Source organism: Papio anubis, chromosome 5 (assembly GCF_008728515.1).
Source record: "Papio anubis isolate 15944 chromosome 5, Panubis1.0, whole genome shotgun sequence".
Lineage (NCBI taxonomy): Eukaryota > Metazoa > Chordata > Mammalia > Primates > Cercopithecidae > Papio > Papio anubis.
This window is the reverse complement of record NC_044980.1, coordinates 64,017,237-64,040,075: the sequence shown is the minus strand read 5'-3', so window position 1 is coordinate 64,040,075 and position 22,839 is coordinate 64,017,237. Positions and strand designations below refer to the sequence as shown.

The 22,839-nt window shown below is 45.0% G+C and overlaps 1 protein-coding gene and 1 pseudogene across 9 annotated transcripts in view; both read left to right on the top strand.

The window, feature by feature from the left end:
• Window positions 1-219: 219 nt before the first annotated feature.
• The window catches only part of CCDC125 (coiled-coil domain containing 125), a 54,268-nt gene continuing 31,648 nt past the window's right edge, over window positions 220-22,839 (top strand). The window contains exons 1-4 of one of the 8 annotated variants that reach the window (XM_009208563.2): window positions 570-597; window positions 13,136-13,252; window positions 13,372-13,480; window positions 20,224-20,282. In XM_009208563.2, the coding sequence (XP_009206827.1) occupies window positions 13,450-13,480; window positions 20,224-20,282 (90 nt within the window). In that variant the 5' untranslated portion in view covers window positions 570-597; window positions 13,136-13,252; window positions 13,372-13,449. Of the gene's footprint in view, window positions 694-13,135; window positions 13,481-20,223; window positions 20,283-22,839 lie in introns of all 8 variants that reach the window. The other 7 variants (XM_021939414.2, XM_021939416.2, XM_021939415.2 and 4 more) reach the window with 7 other exon arrangements.
• LOC110743473 lies at window positions 13,415-22,327 on the top strand (annotated as a pseudogene). The gene is made up of 2 exons (XR_004183732.1): window positions 13,415-13,480; window positions 20,224-22,327. The product of XR_004183732.1 is annotated as a cofilin-1 pseudogene (transcript).

The window sequence follows — 22,839 nt, the reverse complement described above, 5'->3', positions numbered from 1 at the left end:
TAGGCGCCCTCCACCATGCCCAGCTAATTTTTTTCAGTAGAGATGGGGTTTCACTGTGTTAGCCAGGATGGTCTCGATCTCCTGATCTCGTGAACCGCCCGCCTCGGCCTCCTAAAGTGCTGGGATTACAGGCGCGAGCCACCGCGCCCTGCCCTACTTTTTAAATTTTTGGTAGAGTGGGGTGTCATCATGTTGGCCATGCTGGTCTCGAATTCCTGGCCTCAAGCGATCCTCCTGCCTTGGCCTCCCAAAAGCTGGGATTACAGGTGTGAACCACCGCGCCAGTATGAGCCTCAATGTTTGAACCATCGAATTCTACATGTATTGACACACGCCCCGTCTTGTTTCTCTAAATCTCATGTCATCGTTTGTATATTGGTTACCCGTAGTTGACTTTGGAGCTGAGGGTGGACAGAGCTAACATCAGGTTGCACACAGGAACCGAGTGAGGTCAAGAAAAAGTAGCGCGAGCCGCCTCGATGGCCCAGGGCGACCTCACTGGCGTTTCCTGTCTGGGACTGCGCCCACGCGGTCACGTGGCCCGGAGGGCGCGCGGCGGCAGCGGCGCGCGCGCACAGAGAGGAGGCTCCTTGCCAGGTGAGCTAGCAGACGGGGGCGCCGGGGCGGTAGGAGGGCGCTGCTCGCTGAGCCGGTCACGGACTTTGAGAGGGTACCCGGGGTCAGACCTGGCAGGTGGGAACCGGGAGTGGGGAGGATCCAGGGCGGGGGCGGGATGCGCATATTCGTGGAAACGCTGCAGGTTGTGGACAAACTGCCCCAACTGGCTCCTTTTCCCCGAATGCCAATTTAGTGGCCTCGTCTGATAAGAAAAAAATGAGAAATAGATTTCAGAGACCCTATTTCTCTCTCTCACCCTCCCGACCTCCTTTATTTTTTTTCTTTTCTGTTAATTTTGAGCCTTATAAAACTGTAGCGTCAGTATCCTGGTTTGGATCCTGCAACAGAAAAAGAACATTAGTGGAAAAAATAATAAAGGCTGTGGTTTAGTTAATAGCATGTACCCATGTTAATTTCTTAATTTTGACAAATTGTACACAAATGTTAACATTAGAGGAATTTGGATAAAAGGTGTACAGGAATTCTTAGTACTATCTTTGCAACTTACTGTACATCTAAAATTATTCTGAAATGAAAAGTTAAGAAACAAAATCCTAAAGCAAAGTGCAGCAGGCCATTGTTCACCAGGGAGGGCTCAAGTTAGTTCCTCTTTGTCAGGGAGTTAGGCATGTTTGACCAACTTGTTTGCTAAGGCAGAGTTGTCAGGCTACTGAGTGTAGATTCTTCTGTCCAAAGGTTTCTGGGCAGGAGTCGGTTTTCTCTTTCGATTCTATCAGATATCTTTGGAACACCTGTTGTGCATAAGCAAACGAGACACAAAAAGTCTCTGCACAAGAGAATATACAGTCAGTCTAGGTCAGGTAGGAAGTAAGCGCTATTAAAAAGATTCAGTAAAACCTCCCAGAACTGGGAAGACTCAGATGTGGAAGAAATCACATCTGGTCCAAAGGAGTCAGGAAGGCTACTGGAGGGAGTGCTGTCCTGAACTGAGGTGGGTCTGAGAGGAGACAGCATTTCTGGGGTGAAGAATGGCACCAACAGAGGCTTGCAGGTGACCAAGCTGAGCTGAGGGAGGAGCCCTGGGAGCAAGTGCAGTTCCTCTTATGTGGAGGCACAGGGTACATCCAGGGAGTACTGCCAGATGAAACTGGAGCTTTGTTGTAGAACACAGGGTGACACTTCAGTTGGATACATTATTTTCATTTTTATGTTTTTGAAACGGAGTTTCGACTGGACACAGTGGCTCACGCCTGTAATCCCAGCACTTTGGGAGACCAGTCGGCAGATCTCCTGAGGTCTGGAGTTGAAAATCAGCCTGGCCAACATGGTGAAAACCTATGTCTACAAAAATACAAAATTTAGCCGGGCGTGGTGGTGGGCGCCTGTTATCTCAGCTACTGAGGAGGCTGAGGTGGGAGAATCGCTTGAACCCGGGAGGTGGAGCTTGCAGCGAGCCGAGATTGCACCATTGAACTCCAGTGTGGGCGACAGACAATGGTGCTCTCTCAGCACCAATGTCACCATTGAACCTCAACCTCCCAGGTTCAAGCGATTCTCCTGCCTCAGCCTTCCAAGTAGCTGGGATTAAAGGCACCCGCCGCCATACCTGGCTAATTTTTGTATTTTTAGTAGAGATGAGGTTTTACCATGTTGGCCAGGCTGGTCACGAACTCCTGACCTCAGGTGATCTGCCCTCCTCAGCCTCCCAAAGTGCTCGAATGACATGCGTGAGCCACTGTGCCCAGCCTAAATTTTTTTAAAAAAGGAAAACAGGGTGACATGGACTCTAATTATACATGCCATGGGAGCCATGGAACGTTTTACAGCAAGAGAGAGATGTCATTCGGTTTGTGCTTGGATATTATTGACTTGGCAGCAGTATGTAGGTTGGCTTGAAGTAGACCAATTAGGGAATTATCAGGCTAGCCTTGGGGAATTAAAGACAAGTTCCACCAGGGCAGTGAAATTAATGTGCGAAGAATGACATGGTTTGGGGAGGTTTTTGTGGGTGTAGAAGACCTAGCAACTGAAGGCATGTGAAGAACAAAGAGGAAAAACAATTCCAAAGTTTTGCTCCTGAGTGTTCTGGAGCATGGTTGAGGCATTTGCAGAAATAGAGGACTCAGAGGGAGACCTGGATTGGGGGCTGAGAGGATAGTGAATTTTGTTTTTAGATGGAGTCTTGCTCTGTCGCCCAGGCTGGAGTGCAGTGGTGTGATCTTGGCTCACTGCAACTTCTGCCTTCTTGGTTCAAGCGATTCTCCTGCCTCAGCCTCCCGAGTAGCTGGGACTACAGGTACGCACCACCGTGCCCGGCTAATTTTTGTATTTTTAGTAGAGATGGGGTTTCACTATGTTGGCCAGGCTGGTCTCGAACTCCTGACCTCATGATCCGCCCGCCTCGGCCTCCAATGTGCTGGGATTATAGGCGTGAGCCACAGTGCCTGGCCATGAATTTGTTTTTGAGCAAGATGTTCTTAGATTGCTGGCGGGATATCCAGTTGGAGATGTGTATTTAAGAGTAGTAAGAGAGGAAGCTCTTTTACAAAAGAAGGAAGCTCATTTACAAAAGGGACATGAGAAAGAAAAAGAGCCTGAGAGGACAGATATGAGGCAGTCAGGGAAGGAAGAGGATCAGATCTCTATTTCTTGGGGCTTCAGGAGTCAGGTGAACCTGGACTTAGTGAGTCAGTAGTGTCACAGCTCCTGCAAAGGTGGAGGAGGCTGAAGAATGAGACTTGATCTTGGATTTATCTATGAGGAAGTCACTGGTCATCTTTTAAAGAGTTGTTTTAGTGGAAAAGTGAGATGACTGTTAACAGACTGTAATCTATTCATCCTACAGCCTTTCCCAAGTGGTCAGAGGACTGGACAAAGAGCCAGAAATACTGTTTCTAGTCCCGGCTGTGCTGCTAAGTACCATTGTATTTGGGGCAAGTCATGTATGCCTGGGCTGGAATAGAAAAAAATACATCTGAGCTGGGCTCGGTGACTCACGCCTGTAATCCCAGCACTTTGGGAGGCCGAGGCAGGTGGATCATCTGAGGTCAGGAATTTGAGACCAGCCTGGCCAACATGGTGAAATCCCATCTGTACTAAAAATACGAAAATTAGCTGGGTGTGGTGGTAGGCACCTGTAATCGCAGCTACTCGGGAGGCTGAGGCGGGAGAATCGCTTGAACCCAGGAGGCAGAGGTTGCAGTGAGCCGTGATCACGCCATTGCACTCCATCCTGGGTGATAAGAGCAAAACTGAGTCTCAAAAAAAAAAAAAAGACGTTAATCCTGGCTGGGCATTGGGGCTCACACCTGTAATCTCAGCACTTTGGGAGGCTGAGGCAGAAGGATTACTTGAGCCCAGGAGTTTGAGACCAGCCTGGGCAATATAAGGAGACCTCGTCTCTACAAAACATACAAAAATTAGCCTCTGCAAGAACAAAAAAATTAGTCAGGTGTGGTGGCACAGGCCTATAATCCCAGCTACTTGGGAGGCTGAGATGGGAGGATCACTTGAGCCCAGGGGTTGAGGCTGCAGTGAGCTGTGATTGTGCCACTGCACTCTAGCCTGGTCATCTGACTGAGACTCTGTCCATATAAAAATAAAGACTTTAATCCTAAAAGCTGACGCGTCTATTTTAGACAGCATATATTGGTTCAAGTCGTCTTTTAAAAGTCAAAGGTAGGCCGGGCACGGTGGCTCACATCTGTAATCCCAGCACTTTGGGAGGCCGAGGTGGGCGGATCACGAGGTCAGATCAAGACCATCCTGGCTAACACGGTGAAACCCCATCTCTGCTAAAAAATACAAAAAATTAGCTGGGCGAGGTGGCGGGCACCTGTAGTCCCAGCTATTCAGGAGACTGAGGCAGGAGAATGGCGTGAACCTGGGAGGCGGAGCTGGCAGTGAGCCAAGATGGCGCCACTGCACTCCAGCCTGGGCGACAGAGTGAGACTCCCTCTCAAAAAAAAAAAAAAGTCAAAGGTATAAAGTATGAAGGAACCTCCATGTTTATCTATTCAAGATTACCGTACAGTACAGAATCAGCTGTAGATATTCTTAGATTTCGTGGTACTGTTAAAGAAATACAATGTTGTAAAAATGTTATATGGAAAAACACTCTAATCCTACTAATTTATTTTCATCTTTTGTTTTTCTTCTAATCTTTGTCCCTAGTACAGACAACTTTGAATTCTGCTTTTTATGTTTTACACTTGTATATGTGAGCATTTATCATGTTGCTGCGTAGTCTATACTACATAGTATTTTTATTCTTATTTTATTTTTTTATTTTTATTTTTTGAGATGGAGTTTCACTCTTGTGGCCCAGGCTGGAGATTATTCTTAAACTATGTTAAATATACTATAACTCTAATACTTATTTAGTTAATTTTCTTTAATTACATAGTATTTTATAAAGTTGTTAAACCAAGATTTAACTATTTCTTTATTGTTCAACATATTTTATTACTTTCTAATTTTGTCCAATTAGAAATTAAATGATAGAGTAAATCGCTGAATGGATTGAACATAAAACAGGCATAAATACAGACTCATTTTAATTTAAAAAATTAAAACAAAAAAAGTCTGGGCGTGGTGGCTCACGCCTGTAATCCCAGCACTTTGGCAGGCAGAGGTGAGTGGATTGCCTGAGGTCACGAGTTCAAGACTAACCTGGCTAACGTGGTGAAACCGTGTCTCTACTAAAATACAAAAATTAGCTGAGCGTGGTGGTAGGTGCCTATAATCCCCCGTTACCTGGGAGGCTGAGGCATGAGAATTGCTACAACCTGGGAGGCAGAGGTTGCAGTGAACTGAGATTGCGCCATTGCACTCCAGCCTGGGTGATACAGTGAGACTCCATCTCAAAAAAAAAAAAAAAAAAAGCCCTCAATAAAACCAAAAGGACCCTTTTATTCCTAGCAAAACCTAATAGTCTGGAGAACATGTGTCATGGAGCACACTTTGAAAAATACTGATACAGAAACAATTTTAGAGCTCTGAAGAACCAAAAATCTAGTCCCCTAAATTGACAGTTGAAGAAAATAATATTCAAATTCAATAAACATTGATCTGGCTACCATAGTTGATTTCAAATGTATCAGTGGTACCCAAAAGTGTCCCCATAAGGTAGTTATGCTTAAACCCCGTTAAGAAATAAAACAGGCTCTAAGAAGTTACATGACTTACCCAAGATCAAAAAGCGGCAAGTGGTGAAGTGAGATTTGAACCCAGACCTCTTCTCCATTAATACATCCTGCTGCTTCCCTGGTCATCAACCCCGAATACATTAAACTGGTTGAATAGTAACTTCAAATATTTTCACTTTTGTGGAAGTAATGTGTTTCAAAAGTGAAGTTTAATTTGTATGATATTTCATGTTATCTTACTATTAGCATATAAACAGTGGGAGAATAGGCCAGGCGCAGTGGCTCACGCCTGTAATCCCAGCACTTTGGGAGACCAAGGCGGGCAGATCACGAGGTCAGGAGATGGAGACCATCCAGGCTAACACGGTGAAACCCCATCTCTACTAAAAATACAAAAAATTAGCCGGGCGTGGTGGCAGGCACCTGTAGTCCCAGCTACTCGGGAGGCTGAGGCAGGAGAATGGCGTGAACCCGGGAGGCGGAGCTTGCATTGAGCCGAGATGGCACCACTGCACTCCAGCCTGGGCGACAGAGCAAGACTCCATCTAAAAAAGAAAAAGGAAAAGAAAAAAAAAAGTGGGAGAATATACAGTCAGCAGTCCCTGAAGTTACATTTTATTTTATTTGTTTTTAGATATAGGGTCTTGCTCTGTTGACCAGACTAGAGTGCAGTGGCATGATCACAGCTCACTGCAGGCTTGACTTCCCACCTCAGGCTCCAGTGTAGCTTGGGACTACAGGTGTGCACCACCATGCCCAGCAATTTTCTTTTTTTTCCCTTTTTTTGTAGAGATGAGGTCTCACTGTGTTGCCCAGGCTGGTCTGAACTACTAGGCTCAAGCAGTCCTCCTGCTTTGGCCTCACAAAGTGCAGGGATTACAGGCATAAGCCACCATTCCCAGCCTGAAGTTAAGTTTAAGAAACAGTGGGCAGGGATAAAAAACAACAACAACAACAACAACAACAACAAAACCTCATTATGTTTAACTCTGAATAGCAGGAAGATGTACCCATGATGCCTGAGTTTATGTGGTGGATTGAAAAATGTTCTTAGCTAACTCTACAATTGCTTACTCTTTCCTTTTACAGCTTTTTCCCCTTGTGTTAACCAATTTCATTTTCTTCTCTGCTGCCTGCCTAATCCTGACCACACCCTTCTTAATGCAGGCCAGAGGTTGCCCTTAATAAGCAGGAGTCTACTGCACTAGAGGTAAAACACAGCCTCCCAAGGGATTATTCTTTGATTCAATAAACATCTTCTTATCTACCTTGACAAAATAGATAAATCTCCTTTTTAAGGAAATAATCTTGTAAAAGAACCAAGATGATTTTATAAAAATCTGGAAAAAAATGGCTCCAGAATGTCTGTTAGATGTTGCTCAAACTAGGTATTTTAGACTTTTACTTTAAGTTCTATTTGAAGTCATAAATAATAGAAACTTGGTATACTCTGATGTTAATTTCGTTGAAATTCTCCAAGTAATAGAAAACAGTGGCTAAAAGTGTTGGCTCTGACATCAGACATCTGGATTAAAAATCTGTCTCTGGGCCAGGGGTGGTAGCTCATGCCTGTAATCCCAGGACTTAGGGAGGCTGAGGTGGAAGGATCCCTTGAGGTCAGAAGCTCAAGATCGGCTGGCCTGAGACCCTGTTTCTATAAAAAGAATTAAAAATTAGCCTGGCAAGGTGGTATACATCTGTTGTCCCAGCTACTTTGGAGACTGAGGTGGGAGAATCACTTGAGCCTAAGAGGTCGAGGCTACAGTGAGCTGTGGATGCATTACTGCACTTCAGCCTAAGCAACAAGCAACAGAGTGAGATGCTGTCCCTTTTTTTTTTTTTTTTTTTTTTTTTTGAGACAGAGTTTTGCTTTTTCACCCAGGTTGGATTGCAGTGGCACAATCTTGGCTTACCGCAACCTCCGCCTTCTGGTTTCAAGTGATTCTCCTGCCTCAGCCTCCTGAGTAGCTGGGATTACAGGTGCCCACCACCACACCCGACTAATTTTTGTCTTTTTAGTAGAGACGATGTTTCACTACATTGGTCAGGCTGGTCTTGAACTCTTGACCTTGTGATCCACCCACCTCGACCTTCCAAAAGTGCTGGAATTACAGACGTGAGCCACCATGCCCAGCCTGAGACCCTGTCTCTTAAAAAAAAAATCCATCTCCACTTCTGGTTGGCTGTGTTAGTCTCTGTCTGCTTCAGTTTAATTTTCATACTTAATAATGGTATCGTCTTGCAGAGTGTTTGTAAAGAATAAATGTAATAATCTAAGGCACTTAAAACTGTCCAGCACATGGAAAGCAGGCAACAAGTACTAGGTATTATTACATCTTTTTTTTTTTTTTTTTGAGGCAGGGTCTCACTCTGTTGCCTAGGCTGGAGTGCAGTGGCATAATCTTGACTCACTGCAACCCCGCTTGCTGGGTTCAAGCCATTCGCCTGCCTCAGCCTCCCAAATAGCTGGGACTACAGGCGTGCACCACCACACCTGGCTAATTTTTTGTATTTTTTAGTAGAGACGGGGTTTCACCGTGTTGACCAGCAGGTCTTGAACTCCTGACCTCAGGTGATCTGCCCGCCTTGGCCTCCCAAACTGCTGAGATTGCAGGCGTGAACCACCACACCCAGCCTAATGAGTTTTAATAAGTGGCCACTCTAGTGAAGATACAGAGGTTTTCCATTACCTCAGAAAACTTCCCTCATGCCCTTTGTGGTCATTTCTCCCATGCCAAGCAACCATTAATTTGTTTACCATCATTGTACATTAGTTTTGCCAGTATTTCATACAGTATGTGCTGTTGTTTGTTTATTTATTGTTTTAAATAGTGATGGGGATCTCGCTATGTTGCCCAGGCTGGTTTCCAACTCCTGGCCTCAAGTGATCCTTACCTCAGCCTCCTGAAATGCTGGGATTACGGTAGGAGCCACCACATCTGGCCTAGTATGTGCTTTTTTTGTTAGCATAATGTCTGGGAAAGTCATTGCATATATCGGAAATGCATTGTTCTTTTTTTTTTTTTTGAGACAGAGTCTCGCTCTGTCACCCAGGCTGGAGTGCAGTGGCCGGATCTCAGCTCACTGTAAGCTCCGCCTCCCAGGTTCCCGCCATTCTCCTGCCTCAGCCTCCCGAGTAGCTGGGACTACAGGCGCCGCTACCTCACCCGGCTAGTTTTTTGTATTTTTTAGTAGAGACGGGGTTTCACCGTGTTAACCAGGATGGTCTCGATCTCCTGACCTCATGATCCGCCCGTCTCGGCCTCCCAAAGTGCTGGGATTACAGGCTTGAGCCACCGTGCCTGGCCCATTGTTCTTTACTGACAAATATATTCTGTTGTATGGACAGACCACCGTTTCTTTGTTTTACTGCAGATGGACACTTGAGTTATTTCCAGTTTTTGACAAATTGAGTGATGTATGAATATTCCTGCACACATCTTAGTATGGATATAGGGTTCTATTTCTCTTGAGTAAATCCTGAAGAATGCAGTTGCCAGGTCACATGTTTATAAGAAGCTGTCAAATTGTTTTCCACAGTGGTTGTACCATGTTTTACTCACATCACCAATGTATGAGAGTTTCAGTACTCCACATCCTCAGCAGCACTTGGAATTGTCAGTGCTGTGAGGTAGGATCTCACTGTGGTTTAAGTTATAATTGCCTGATGACTAATGATGCTGAGCATCTTTCCATCCATATATCTTCTTTTATGACATATCTGTTCAAATATTTTAAGGGTCTTTGTTTTTAACATTGAAAATGTATGGCATTTTGACCCTAAAAATGACTGAAATTCCTTAATACATGGTCAGATTTGTTTGGTATCTATATAAGGTTTTAATAGTGGAAGAATAGAGATCTCCACAACAAATGCAAGACTGAGATTAAATGTCTTTGGAAGTTTTGGCAAGCAGCTACTTAAACAGCAGGATATTTAGAGAAAAATGTTAGATGTGTTTATACCCCCACACCCCACTTTTTTTTTAATGAGCCTTGAGAGAAGGATGAAATATTTCTAAATAGCTATAGCAAAGCAGCTGTTTTGAAATGCCTGGTGGTGAAAGTCCCTCATAACTGCACTCTGTACTGGAGGCACAAGGTTGAGCATTTCTGCTTCTCCCAACTGCTTCCCTGTCACCAGGTAGGTGACTGGGGTGGTCTCCATGTGGGGAGGGTTGAGTGATACTAGTTGATCTGTAGGCATTTTTGCCAGGAGAAGTTTTCTGCAGGGAAGAAAGCAGGCATAAGTCCTCTGTGTCTGCTGTGGAGTCCTGCTGGCGTGCCAGTTTTGTTTTTCTGCCCTAAAAGCAAGTACAGTCTAACCAAACCTGGTCTGGGTGGCCTGAGGTAGGATAGCAGCTCCGTGGGTTCCACATTGGTTGATTCAAGCAACCAGGATTGAAAATATTTGGAAAAAAAATATCCACAGTGCTCCAAAAACAAAGATGAATTTGCAGCACTCAGAATACGAGGTTCAATCCACGGGAATGAAGTGATGTATAGGCATTGTATTAGATATTATAAGTAATTTAGAGACAATTGAAAATATATATAAAGTACCCAGGAGGATGTGCCTAGATAATATACAAATATGATACTTTTTTATTAACAAATTAACAAAAAGTTTTTTGAGATGGAGTGTTGCTCTGTAGCTCAAGCTGGAGTGTAGAGGCACAGTTATGGCTCACTGCAGCCTTCACCTCCCAGACCCAAGCAATTCTCCCACCTCAGCCTCCTGAGTAGGCATGTGCCACCAGCTAATTTTTAAAAAAAATTTTGGGCCGGGTGCCGTGGCTCACGCCTGTAATCCCAGCACTTTGGGAGGCCGAGGCAGGTGTATCATGATGTCAGGAGTTTGAGACCAGCCTGACTGACATGGTGAAACCCCGTCTCTACTAAAAATACAAAAATTAACTGGGTGTGGTGGCACGCGCCTGTAATCCCAGCTACTCAGGAGGTTGAGCCAGGAGAATTGCTTGAATCCAGGAGGTGGAGGTTGCAGTGAGCCGAGATTGTACCACAGCACTCCAGCCTGGGTGACAGAGCAAGACTCTGTCTCAAAAAAAAAAAAAAAAAAAAAAAAAAAAAAAAAAAAATTTTTTTTTTTTATAGAGACAGGTTCTCACTGTGTTGCCCCGGGTGGTCTCAAAGTCCTCAGCTCAAGTAATCCTCTAGTCTCAGCCTCCCACAGCCTTGATATTACAAGTGTGAGCCACCATGCCTGGCTAAGAATTTGAAGATCCAAGGAAATACACAGGGGTCCTGGAACCAGTTCCCCTTGGATTCCTTGGGATGATTGTATTTCAGTTTGTTTCTTTATTCCTCTCTTCCTTTATTCGGTTACTAAACAAGTATTTATTGAGTATGGAGTATATCTGCTCCCCACCCCCACGTGGTGCCTCATTCCTGTCATCCCAGCTACTCTGGAGGCCGAGTTGGGAGAATCACTTGAGCCCACGAGTTGGAGACCAGCCTGGGCAACATGGCTAGACCCCGTCTCTCAAACAAACAAATGAAAAAACAAAACCTGGCTGGGCGCGGTGGAGCGCCTGTAATCCCAGCACTTTGGGAGGCCGAGGCAGGTGGATCACCTGAGGTCAGGAGTTCAAGACCAGCCTGACCAACATGAAGAAACCCCATCTCTACTAAAAAAAAAATAGAAAATTAGCCGGGCATGGTGGTGCATGGCTGTAATTCGAGATACTTGGGAGGTCGAGGCAGGATAATCGCTTGAACCCGGGAGGCAGAGGTTGCGGTGAGTCAAGATTGCGCCGCTGCACTCTAGCCTGGGCAACAAGAGCGAAGCTCCATCTAAAAAAGAAAAGAGTTCTGAAATATTAAATACTTATAATTGGATTGCAAGGGCATTTATGTACGAGTGCATTCCTGAGATATTCATGCCTGTATATTACAGGAAGAAACTTTTTTCCCTGAAAAATTCAGCTTTATTATACAGTTATGCACCAAATTATGTTTCAGTCAGTGGCAGACCACATAGAGAGTAGTAGTCCCATAAGATACTGTTGTATTTTTACTGTTCCTTTTCTATGTTTAGGTATGTTTAAATACACAAATATTGACCCATGTGTAACGATTTCCTACAGTGCTATAACATGCTATACAACATTTCCTATTCAGTGCTATAACATGCTATACATGTTTGTAGACTAGGAACTATAGGCTAAGCCATGTAGCCCAGGGGTATAGTAGGCTGTGCTATCTAGGTTTGTATATGGATGCTCTATGATGTTCACACAATGACAAAATTGCCTAACAACACATTTCTCAGAATGTATTCCCATCATTAAGTGACACATGACTTTACTGATGGCTTTTTTTCATTTTGTTAGGTTTTTTGTTTTTTTAATTGTAAATTGACAGATTATAGCTGTCTATATTTATGGGGTACAAAGTGATGTTATGATTATGAATCAATGTGGAATAATTAAATCAAGTTGATTAACATATCCATCATCTCAAATACTTAATCATTTTTGTGGTGAGAATATTTGAAATTTATTCTATGAGCAATTTTGAAATGTACAATACATTTTTGTTATATTCACCGTGCTGTGCAATGTATTGCAAAGGAAAAAACCTTATTCTTTCTGTCTAACTAGGACTTTGTGCCCTTTGACCATCATCTCCCCATTCCTCCCATCCCCCAGCCTCTGGTAACCACCATTTTTCTTCTCCTTTGAGTTTGTTTTTTATTTTATTTTATTATTATTATTATTATTTTGAGATGGAGTGTCGCTCTCGCCCAGACTGGAGTGCAGTGGTGCAATCTTGGCTCACTGCCAGCTCCGCCCCCTGGGTTCACACCATTCTTCTGCCTCAGCCTCCTGAGTACCTGGGACTAAAGGCACCCGCCACTACACCCGGCTAATTTTTTTGTATTTTAGTAGAGGCGGGGTTTCACCATGTTAGCCATGATGGTCTCGATCTCCTGCCCTCAGGATCCGCCCACCTCGGCCTCCCAAAGTGCTGGGAATACAGGCGTGAGCCACCGCGCCTGGCTGATTGTTTTTTATTTTATACATAAGGGAGAACATGTGGTATTTGTCTTTCTGTGCCTGGCATGTTACACCTTGCATAATGTTTTCCAGTTCCATCCATGGTGTCCCAAATGACCGGATTTCCTTCTTTGTCAAGGCTGACTAGTATTCCATTGTATACACACACACACACACACACACCCCACACCTATTTTCTTCACCTATTCCTCTTTGATGGACACTTAGGTTGGTTCCATATTTTGGCTATTGTAAACAGTGCTACAGTGAACATGGGAATGCGGACGTCTCTTTGACATACTGATTTCAAATCAGTTTTGGGTAAATACCCAGAAGTGGGATTGCTGGATCTACTGACGGTTTCCTAACTACTCTTCTTCTTAACTACAGACAACCTGTTTTTTTCTTATGATAAAGACGGCATTTGGCTCATGAGCAAGGTGGCGAGGTCATCAAGTGAGTCGGATGTGCAGCTCTGGGAAATAGAAGAGGATGACATGACAGAAGGTGATTTAGGGTATGGCCTCGGAAGGAAACCTGGTGGGATTTATGAAGTAGAAGTTTCACATAGGTCTAGAAAAAGATCAGATGGAAAGAACTTTAGCCCTCCTCCATTTCCGAGAAAGGGAGAAGAAAGAAGTGAAGCGAGTTTTCAGTATTCCAAGCATAAGAGCCTGCAAGATACATTCCCTCAAGTGTCCAGAATGTCCAATTACAGACGACAAAGTAGCACTGGTAAGAATGCTGAATTTCCTCTCCTTTCTTTCTCCTGTGAATAGTATCAAAGGTATAACCCTTCCAAAATCTAAAATAAATAACCATATTGGATTTTAGATTTTTTTCTTTTTTTTTTCTAGACGGAGTCTTGCTCTGTCACCCAGGCTGGAGTGCAGTGGTACAGGATCTCGGCTCACTGCAACCTCTGCCCCCTGGGTTCAAACAATTCTCCTGCCTCAGCCACTGGAGTAGCTGGGATTACAGGCACGCACCACTACACCTGGCTAATTTTTGTTTTTAGTAGAGGCAAGGTTTTACCATCTTGGCCAGGCTGGTCTCAAACTCCTGACCTCAAGCGATTTGCCCGCCTTGGCCTCCCAAAGTGCTGGGATTACAGGCGCGAGCCACCGCACCCAGTCTTTAGAAATTTATCTTTATTCATCTCTTGGGATTGGTGGTAGTACAAAAGTAGTTGATGTTTATATTTCTAAATATTGTACAACTTTGAAGTACAGTAGTTTTATACATCTAATATATTTGTTAATGATATCTGTAAATGATTACCAACCTTGCTTTTTTTTGTGATGTACTTTTTTTTGTAGTCAATAAGTATTTATTGGGCATCATTAGGTGTCAGGCACAGGTCTAATTTCTGAGAATAATATCAGTAAACAAAATAGACAAAGGCCCTAATGTCATGGATTTCACATTCTAATAGAGGAGATAGAAAATAAACCTGTGGGCCAGGCACAGTGGCTCACGCCTGTAATCCCAGCACTTTGGGAGGCCAAGGTGGGTGGATCACTTGAGGTCAGGAGCTTGAGACCAGCCTGGTCAACATGGTAAACCCCATCTCTACTAAAAATATAAGAATTAGCCGGGTGTGGTGGCACGTGCTTGTAGTCCCAGCTACTCGGGAGGCCGAGGCACAAGAATTGCTTGAACTCAGGAGGCGGAGGTTGTGGTGAGCCAAAATTGTACCACTGCACTCCAGCCTGGGCAACAGAGAAAGAGTTTGTCTCAAAAAGAAAAGAAAAGAAAAAAAACCAAAACCCTGCACATCAACAGATGTGTAACATTGGGCAGTGGTAAGTGAAGGGATAGTGAGTGGTTATGGGAAATGGGGCACTAGTATTTCAGGCCAGGGTTAGGAAGGCTTCCGTAAGGAGATGACTTTTTTTTCTTTTTTCTTTTCTTTTCTTTATTTTTATTTATATTTATTATTTATTTATTATTTTTGAGGTGGAGTCTCACTCTTGCCGCCCAGGCTGGAGTGCAGTGGTACAATTTTGGCTCACCGCAACCTCCGCCTCCCGGATTCAAGCAATTCTTGTGCCTCGGCCTCCCAAGTAGCTGGGACTACAAGCACGTGCCACCACACCAAGCTAATTTTTTAATTTTTAGTAGAAATGGGGTTTTACCACGTTGGCCAGGTTGGTTTCAAACTCCTGACCTCAAGTGATACGCCCACCTTGGCCTCCCAAAATGCTGGGATTATAGGCGTGAGCCGCCACGCCTGGCCTTTTTCTTTTTTAAAAAGAGAGGGTTGGCCGGGCACGGTGGCTCACGCCTGTAATCCCAGCACTTTGGGAGGCTGAGGCGGGCGGATCACAAGGTCAGGCGATCGAGACCATCCTGGCTAACACGGTGAAACCCCATCTCTACTAAAAATACAAAAAATTAGCCGGGCGTGGTGGCAGGCACCTGTGGTCCCAGCTACTCGGGAGGCTGAGGCAGGAGAATGGCGTGGGCCTGGGAGGTGGAGCTTGCAGTGAGCCCAGATCGCGCCACTGCACTCCAGCCTGGGCAACAGAGTGAGACTCCGTCTCCAAAAAAAAAATAAAATAAAAATAAATAAATAAATAAAAAGAGAAGATCTCACTGTGTCACCAAGGTGGAGTGCAGCAGGGTGATCACAGCTCACTGCAACCTCAAAGTCCTGGGCTTAAGCAATCCTCTTGCCTCAGCCTCCTGAATAGCTGAGACTACAGGTATGTTCCACCATACCCGGCTAATTTAAAAGAAATTTTTTCGGCCAGGCACCGTGGCTCATGCCTGTAATCCCAGCACTTTGGGAGGCTGAGGTGGGCAAATCATGAGGTCAGGAGTTCGAGACCAGCCTGACCAACATGGTGAAACCCCATCTCTGCTAAAAATACAAAATATTAGCCAGGCATGGTAGCATGCACCTGTAATCCCAGCTACTCAGGAGGCTGAGGCAGGAGAATCGTGTGAACCTGGGAGGCGGAGGTTGCAGTGAGCTGAGATCATGCCACTGCACTCCAGCCTGGTGACAGAGCAAGACTCCATCTCAAAAAAAAAAAAAAAAAAAAAAAAATTCTAGAGACAAGGTCTCACTGTGTTACCGAGACTGGTCTCAAACTCCTGACCTCAAGCAGTCCTCCCACCTTGGCCTGAGCACTGGAATTGGTGAGTAAGGCAGTGGATCTTTGGGAAAGGAGTGTTCCAGGAAGAACAGAGATGCTTCTGGTTATTTTAGGATGTCATGAAACTCTCAAAAATTGTCAAAACAGTTTGTCTTAACTTATCATAACCAAAAAGAAATTATACCTTACCTTATGGAAATAATAAAATTTAACATATTGTGATATAATGTTACAACTCCAAAATGATCAGGAATCTGTGGATAAGCCCATGCCTGTACCATGGCACCAGCTGTTATCTGGCTAAATCTTTTGTAATCAATGTTGCAAAACTTCCTCTTCTGAAACTTCCCCACAAAGTTGAACAAACACAAATTAGAACAACGTAAGAGTGATTTAAGAAACATGGTTTCAGATTTGTAAAAATACGTGGTAGCTCAGGGTTCATCCCCATCCTTCAAAATCCCTCTTGAAATTAGAATGGGATTATTTTTATATTTTTCTTCCAATTCCTTATTGTGTATAGAGAATGGATACTGTTTTGCAAGCAAAATGTTGAAAACTGAGCATGATGCTAAGATGCCTTTATAAAAACATGCAGAGGCCAGGTATGGTAGCTCACGCCTGCAATCCCAACACTTTGGGAGGCCGGGGTGGGTGGATCACGAGGTCAGGAGTTTGAGACCAGCCTGGCCAAGATGGTGAAACCCCGTCTCTACTAAAAATACAAAAAAATTAGCTGAGTGTGGTGGCAGGAGCCTGTAATCTCAGCTACTTGGGAGGCTGAGGCAGGAGAATCACTTGAACCTGGGAGGCGGGGGTTGCATTGAGCCAAGATCACACCACTGCACTCTAGCCTGGGCGACAGAGCAAGACTCCATCTCAAACAAACAAACAAACAAACAAAAAACGTGAAGAAACACTGGGGTATAAATAAGATTTAAATAGTAATAGTATGAGTTCCCATTTTGTTGGGTTATGAACTTTTCTTTTTATCAAAGTTGGTCCTATCACTAATAGATAATTTCCCAAATACCACAAATTTAATGGCTTAAAACAACACAAATTTATTATTTTACAGTTCTGCAGGTCAGAAGTGCCAAACAGGCTATGTGTGGTAGCTGATGCCTATAATCCCAGCATTTTGGGAGGCTGAGGTGGGAGAATTGCTTGAGGCCAGGAGCTCGAGACCAGCCTGGTCAACACAGAAAGACCGCAACTCCACAGAAAAAATGTTTAAAAATTAGCCAGGTGTAGTAGTGTGCACCTGTAGTCCCAGCTACCTGAGAAGCTGATGCAGGAGCACTGCAGCCTAAGCAATAAAGCAAGACCCTCTCTCTGTGGAAAAAAAAGTCCCAAATAAATTTCACTGGGCTAAAGCCAGGGTGTTGGCAGGGTGTGTTCCTTCTGGAGATTCGGTGGGGAGACTCTACTCCCTTGCCTTTTCTAGCTCCAGAGGCTACTGCATTCCTTGGCTCATGGCCCCCTCCCCATCTTCAAAGTCAACAATGGCTGAGTCTTTCTCACATCATATCACTCTGACATTGACCTTCTCGTCTCCCGCTTTCATTTATAAGGACTCTTATGAGTACACTGGACCCACTTGGATAATCCGGAGTACTCTCCCGTCTCAAAATCCTTAATCTCATCACATATGCAAATTCCTTTTGCCATGTGTTCACAGCTTCTGGGAATTGGCATGTGGACATAATATTCTGCCTACCACAAGTATTAATAGAACAGAACTTGTCACTGCCAACCCAGAGTCATTCTGTCCCTCCTTGGAAGCCTGTATCATCCATCACAGTACAAACATGATTTAGGTTTTGCCTTAGATACTGTCATGTTAATGAAATTTCACAATAGCAAAGAAAGTTGTTTTGAGAAATATTTTTTCAAAGTAAACATTCTTCTCAAAAAAATTTTTTTTACCTCCTATACTCTCTTGCTTATAATTTACCACTTTAATTTTTTTTTTTTTTTTTTTTACTGCCATTGAGGCAGAAAGGAAAATGAAGCTCTTAGGAAGCTCAGTTTAACTTCTCAATTGATCACATTAAGGAGGAAATAATTGAAGTTACAGGACTCTTCTAGTCATTCTTTTTGGAAAGAAATAAAATCTAGGTTTTTTTTTTTTTTTTTTTTTTTTTTTTGAGACGGAGTTTTGCTCTTGTTGCCCAGGCTGGAGTGCAATGGTGCGATCTCAGTGCACTGCAACCTCTGACTCCCAGGTTCAAGCGATTCTCATGCCTCAGCTTCCTGAGTAGCTGGGATTAGAGGCGCCTGCCACCATTCCCGGCTAATTTTTGTATTTGTTAGTAGAGATGGGGTTTCACCATGTAGGCCAGGCTGGTCTCGAACTCCTGACCTCAGATGATCCACCCTTCTCAGCCTCCCAAAGTGCTAGGATTACAGGTGTGAGCCACCACACCCGGCCTTTTGTTTTGTTTTTGAAACAGAATCTTGCTCTGTTGCCTAGGTTGGAGTACAGTGGCGCAATCACGGCACACTGTAACCCCCCTCTCCCGGGTTCAAGCAGGATTCTCCTGCTTCAGCCTCCCAAATAGCTGGGACTACAGGTGTGCACCACCATGCCTGACTAACTTTGTATTTTTAGTAGAGACAGGGTTTCACCACATAGACAGGCTAGTCTTGAAGTCCTGACCTCAGGTGATCTGCCTACCTCAGCCTCCCAAAGTGCTGGGATTACAGGTGTGAGCCACCGTGCCCAGCCTTCAGGTTATTATTTTTATTATTTTTATTTTTTTGAGAAAAAAAATAAAAATTTTTTTTCTCCTGTCGCTCAGGTGGAGTCTAATGGTGAGATCTCGGCTCACTGCAACCTCTGCCTCCCGGGTTCAAGCAATTCTTCTGCCTTGCTCTCTTGAGTAGCTGGGACTACAGGCAGGCACCACCACGCCCAGCTAATTTTTATATTTTTAATAGAGATGGGGTTTCACCATATTGGCCAGGCTGGTCTTGAACTCCTTACCTCAAGTGATCCACCCGCCTCGGCCTCCCAAAGTGCTGGGATTATAGGCGTGAGCCACTGCGCCCAGCCAAAGTTATTTCTTTTTTTTTTTTTTTTTTGAGACGGAGTCTAGCTCTGTCGCCCAGGCTGGAGTGCAGTGGCCGGATCTCAGCTCACTGCAAGCTCCGCCTCCCGGGTTTTTACGCCATTCTCCTGCCTCAGCCTCCCGAGTAGCCGGGACTACAGGCACCTGCCACCTCGCCCGGCTAGTTTTTCGTATTTTTTAGTAGAGACGGGGTTTCACCGTGTTAGCCAGGATGGTCTCGAACTCCTGACCTCGTGATCCGCCCGTCTCGGCCTCCCAAAGTGCTGGGATTGGTTTCACCGTGTTAACCAGGATGGTCTCGATCTCCTGACCTTGTGATCCGCCCGTCTCGGCCTCCCAAAGTGCTGGGATTACAGGCTTGAGCCACCGCGCCCGGCCCAAAGTTATTTCTTATATATTTATACCACTATATCATTCAAGCTTAAGCCTAAACAACAAAATCTATTTATTTTACTCACCAATATTCATGTTTTTCTATATTTTTATTTGAATGTAGTAATTAACCAACTCATTAACATCTGTTTTATTTGAGAGTCCTGTTTTGTTTTTTTAGATGGTCTTGCTCTGTTGCTCAAGCTGGAGGATAGTGGTACAGTCATAGCTCACTGCAGCCTCGAACTCCTGGACTCAAGTGATCCTCCCACCTCAGTTTCCCACGTAGCTGGGACTACCAGCACATCACCATGTCTAGCTAATTTTTTATTTTACATTTCGTAGAGACGGAGGTCTTGTTGCCTAGGCTCGTTTCTAACTCCTGGCCTCAAGCGATCCTTAGGATCTATGTAAAAATTTTTTGTATTCCAAAGTACAGTATGTGTCTTTTCATTTGTGAAATGCTTTACACTCATATTTTTACCATAGTATGGTCTGTTAAAAATTTTTTTTTGAAACAGAGTCACTGTGTTGCCCAGGCTGGAATACAGTCACAATCTCCGCTCACTGCAACCTCCGCCTCCTGGGTTCAAGCGATTCTCCTGTCTCAGCCTCTCAAGTAGCTGGGACTACAGGCAGGCACCACCATGCCAAGCTAATTTTTGTATTTTTAGTACAGATGGGGTTTCACCATGTTGACCAAGCTGGCCTTGAACTCATGACCTCAAGTGATCTGCCCGCCTAGGCCTCCCAAATTGCTGGGATTTCAGGCGTGAGCCACCACACCTGGTGGTCTATTATAATTTTCTTCTCTTTGCAATTTAGGGGATGCCTGTATTGGGTAATTTGTAAACAAATGTCCTATGTTTAATTAGTTAAAAAATTCAAAATTTTCCCCCTAATAGATTCTTTTCTCCCCCGCAAATAGATTCGAATTCAGAATTGTCAAATGAAGAATTAAGGCAGTGTCTTCATGAAACTTTAGAGGTAGGTACTACAAAAATTCTCGGTTTAATTGGGTCCCAGCAGTGGCTGCAGTGCTCTCGTCTTCTGCGGCTCTGTGTGCCCTCTCCTTTTCGCTTCCGGAAACATGGCCTCTGGTGTGGCTGTCTCTGATAGTGTCATCAAGGTGTTCAACGACATGAAGGTGTGTAAGTCTTCAACGCCAGAGGAGGTGAAGAAGCGTAAGAAGGTGGTGCTCTTCGGCCTGAGTGAGGACAAGAAGAACATCATCCTGGAGGAGGGCAAGGAGATCCTGGTGGGCGATGTGGGCCAGACTGTCGATGACCCCTATGCCACCTTTGTCAAGATGCTGCCAGATAAGGATGGATTGCCGCTACGCCCTCTGTGACGCAACCTATGGGACCAAGGAGAGCAAGAAGGAGGACCTGGTGTTTATCTTCTGGGCCCCTGAGCCTGTGCCTCTTAAGAGCAAAATGATCAATACCAGCTCCAAGGACGCCATCAACAAGAAGCTGACAGGGATCAAGCAAGAATTACAAGCAAAATACTATGAGGAGGTCAAGGACCACTGCACCCTGGCAGAGAAGCTGGGGGCAGTGTGGTCATCTGCCTGGAAGGCAAGCCTTTGTGAGCCCTTTCTGGCCCCCTGCCTGGAGCATCTGGCAGCCCCACACCTGTCCTCGGGGGTTGCAGGCTGCCCCCTTCCTGCCAGATAGGAGGGGCTGGGGGCATCCCAGCAGGGGAAGGGCAGTCCCTTCACCCCAATTGCCAAACAGACCCCCCACTGCCTGGATTTTCCTCCTCCCTGCATCCCTGATGGTTCTGGCCTTCCCAAACTGCTTTTGAGCTTCTGATTCCTCTTGGGTTGAAGCAGACCAAGTTCCCCCCAGGCACCCCAGTTGTTGGGGGGGCCTGTATTTTTTTTAACAACACCCCCACTCCCCACCTGTTCCTCCCACTTCCCTTGCTGCCCACTTGTAACCGCAATAATGACTCTGTGCTTGTCTGTTTAGTTCTGTGTATAAATAGAATGTTGTGGAGATGACCCCTCCCTGTGCTGGCTGGTTCCTCTCCCTTTTCCCCTGCTCACTGCTACTCATGCAAGCAGGACCAGTAAGAGACTTTTGATTAAAAAAAAAAAAAATTCTCAAGTGAATAAAGTCCATTGATAGATACTTTGTTTAAATGGTACTAAATCTGTGGGGAAGGCAAATTTTGGCTTTCCAGATATTCTTGCTGAACCACACTCGAGAGCTCATCCTTTTCAACTGGCCTCCTCTGTTTCTTATCCACCTCATCTCTTAAAGAAGCTACTTATGTAAACATGCCCACCAGTTCTCCTTTCCACCCCACTTCTCTCATCTCCTCCTTCAGAAAGTAAGATCACTTCCTTCCACCTGCTTTCCCTGTATGTGTGACTTCAAACAATCTGACTTAATTTCACCTCATTAAAGTCAGAAGCCCAGAGTCTCCAGCGGCCTGAGGAGCCCACTGCCTTGGTGGGAATTGCAGTTTCTGCGAGGGGTGCCTGTCCTTTGGGAAATAGGAAGCCCACCTTAGTGTGTGTTTGGGACTCTTCCTGTGAAAGCTACTGTATTCGGCTGCCGAGACAAAGTACCACAAACCGGTGGCTTAAAACAACAGAAATCTATTTGCTGTCAGTTCTGGAGGCTGAAGTTTGAAACCAAAGTTTCAGCAGGCCGTTCTCCCTCTGAAGGCTTTAGAGGGGAGTCCTTTGCCTCTTTCTAGCTTCTGATGCTTGGTGCAGTCGTTGGTGTTCCTTGGCTGGTAGCTGCAGAAATTCAACCTCTGCCTGTCACATGGCCTTCTCCCTATGAATCTGGGTCCAAATTTCCCTCAATTTATAAGGACACTAGTCATTGGATTGGGGCCGGCAGCTGCCTCCTTACCTTGAGTCCCTACATAAGGAACTGCAACCTCAGTATGTAAACAACATGAAAGCCAACTGGGGCTGGGGGCAGTGTCTCACGCCTGTAATCCCAGCACTTTGGGAGGCCAAGGCCAGTGGATCATTTGAGGTCAGGAGTTCGAGACCAGCCTGGCCAATATAGTGAAACCCCTGTCTCTACTAAAAATACAAAAATTATCCAGGCAGTAGTGGTGCATGCCTGCAATCCCAGCTACTCGGGAGGCTGAGGCAGGAGAATCACTTGAGCCTGGGAGGTGGAGGTTGCAGTGAGTCGAGATCATGCCACTGCACTCCAGCCTGGGCAACCGAGTGAGACTCTGTCTCAAAAACCTCCCTGGTTCAAGCAATTCTCATGCCTGAGCCTCTGGAGTAGCTGGGTTTACAGGTGTGAGCCACCATGCCCAGCTATTTTTTTTTTTTTAATTGAGACAGAGTCTCGCTCTGTCACCTAGACTGGATGCAGTGACTCAGTCTTGGCTCACTGCAACCTCCGCCTCCTGGGTTCAAGCGATTCTCCTGTCTGAGCCTCCAGAGTAGCTGGGATTACAGGCGTGTGCCACCATGCCCGGCAAATTTTTTGTATGTTTAGTAGAGATGGGGTTTCACCATGTTAGCCAGGCTGGCCGTGAACTCCTGACCTCAGGTGATCCA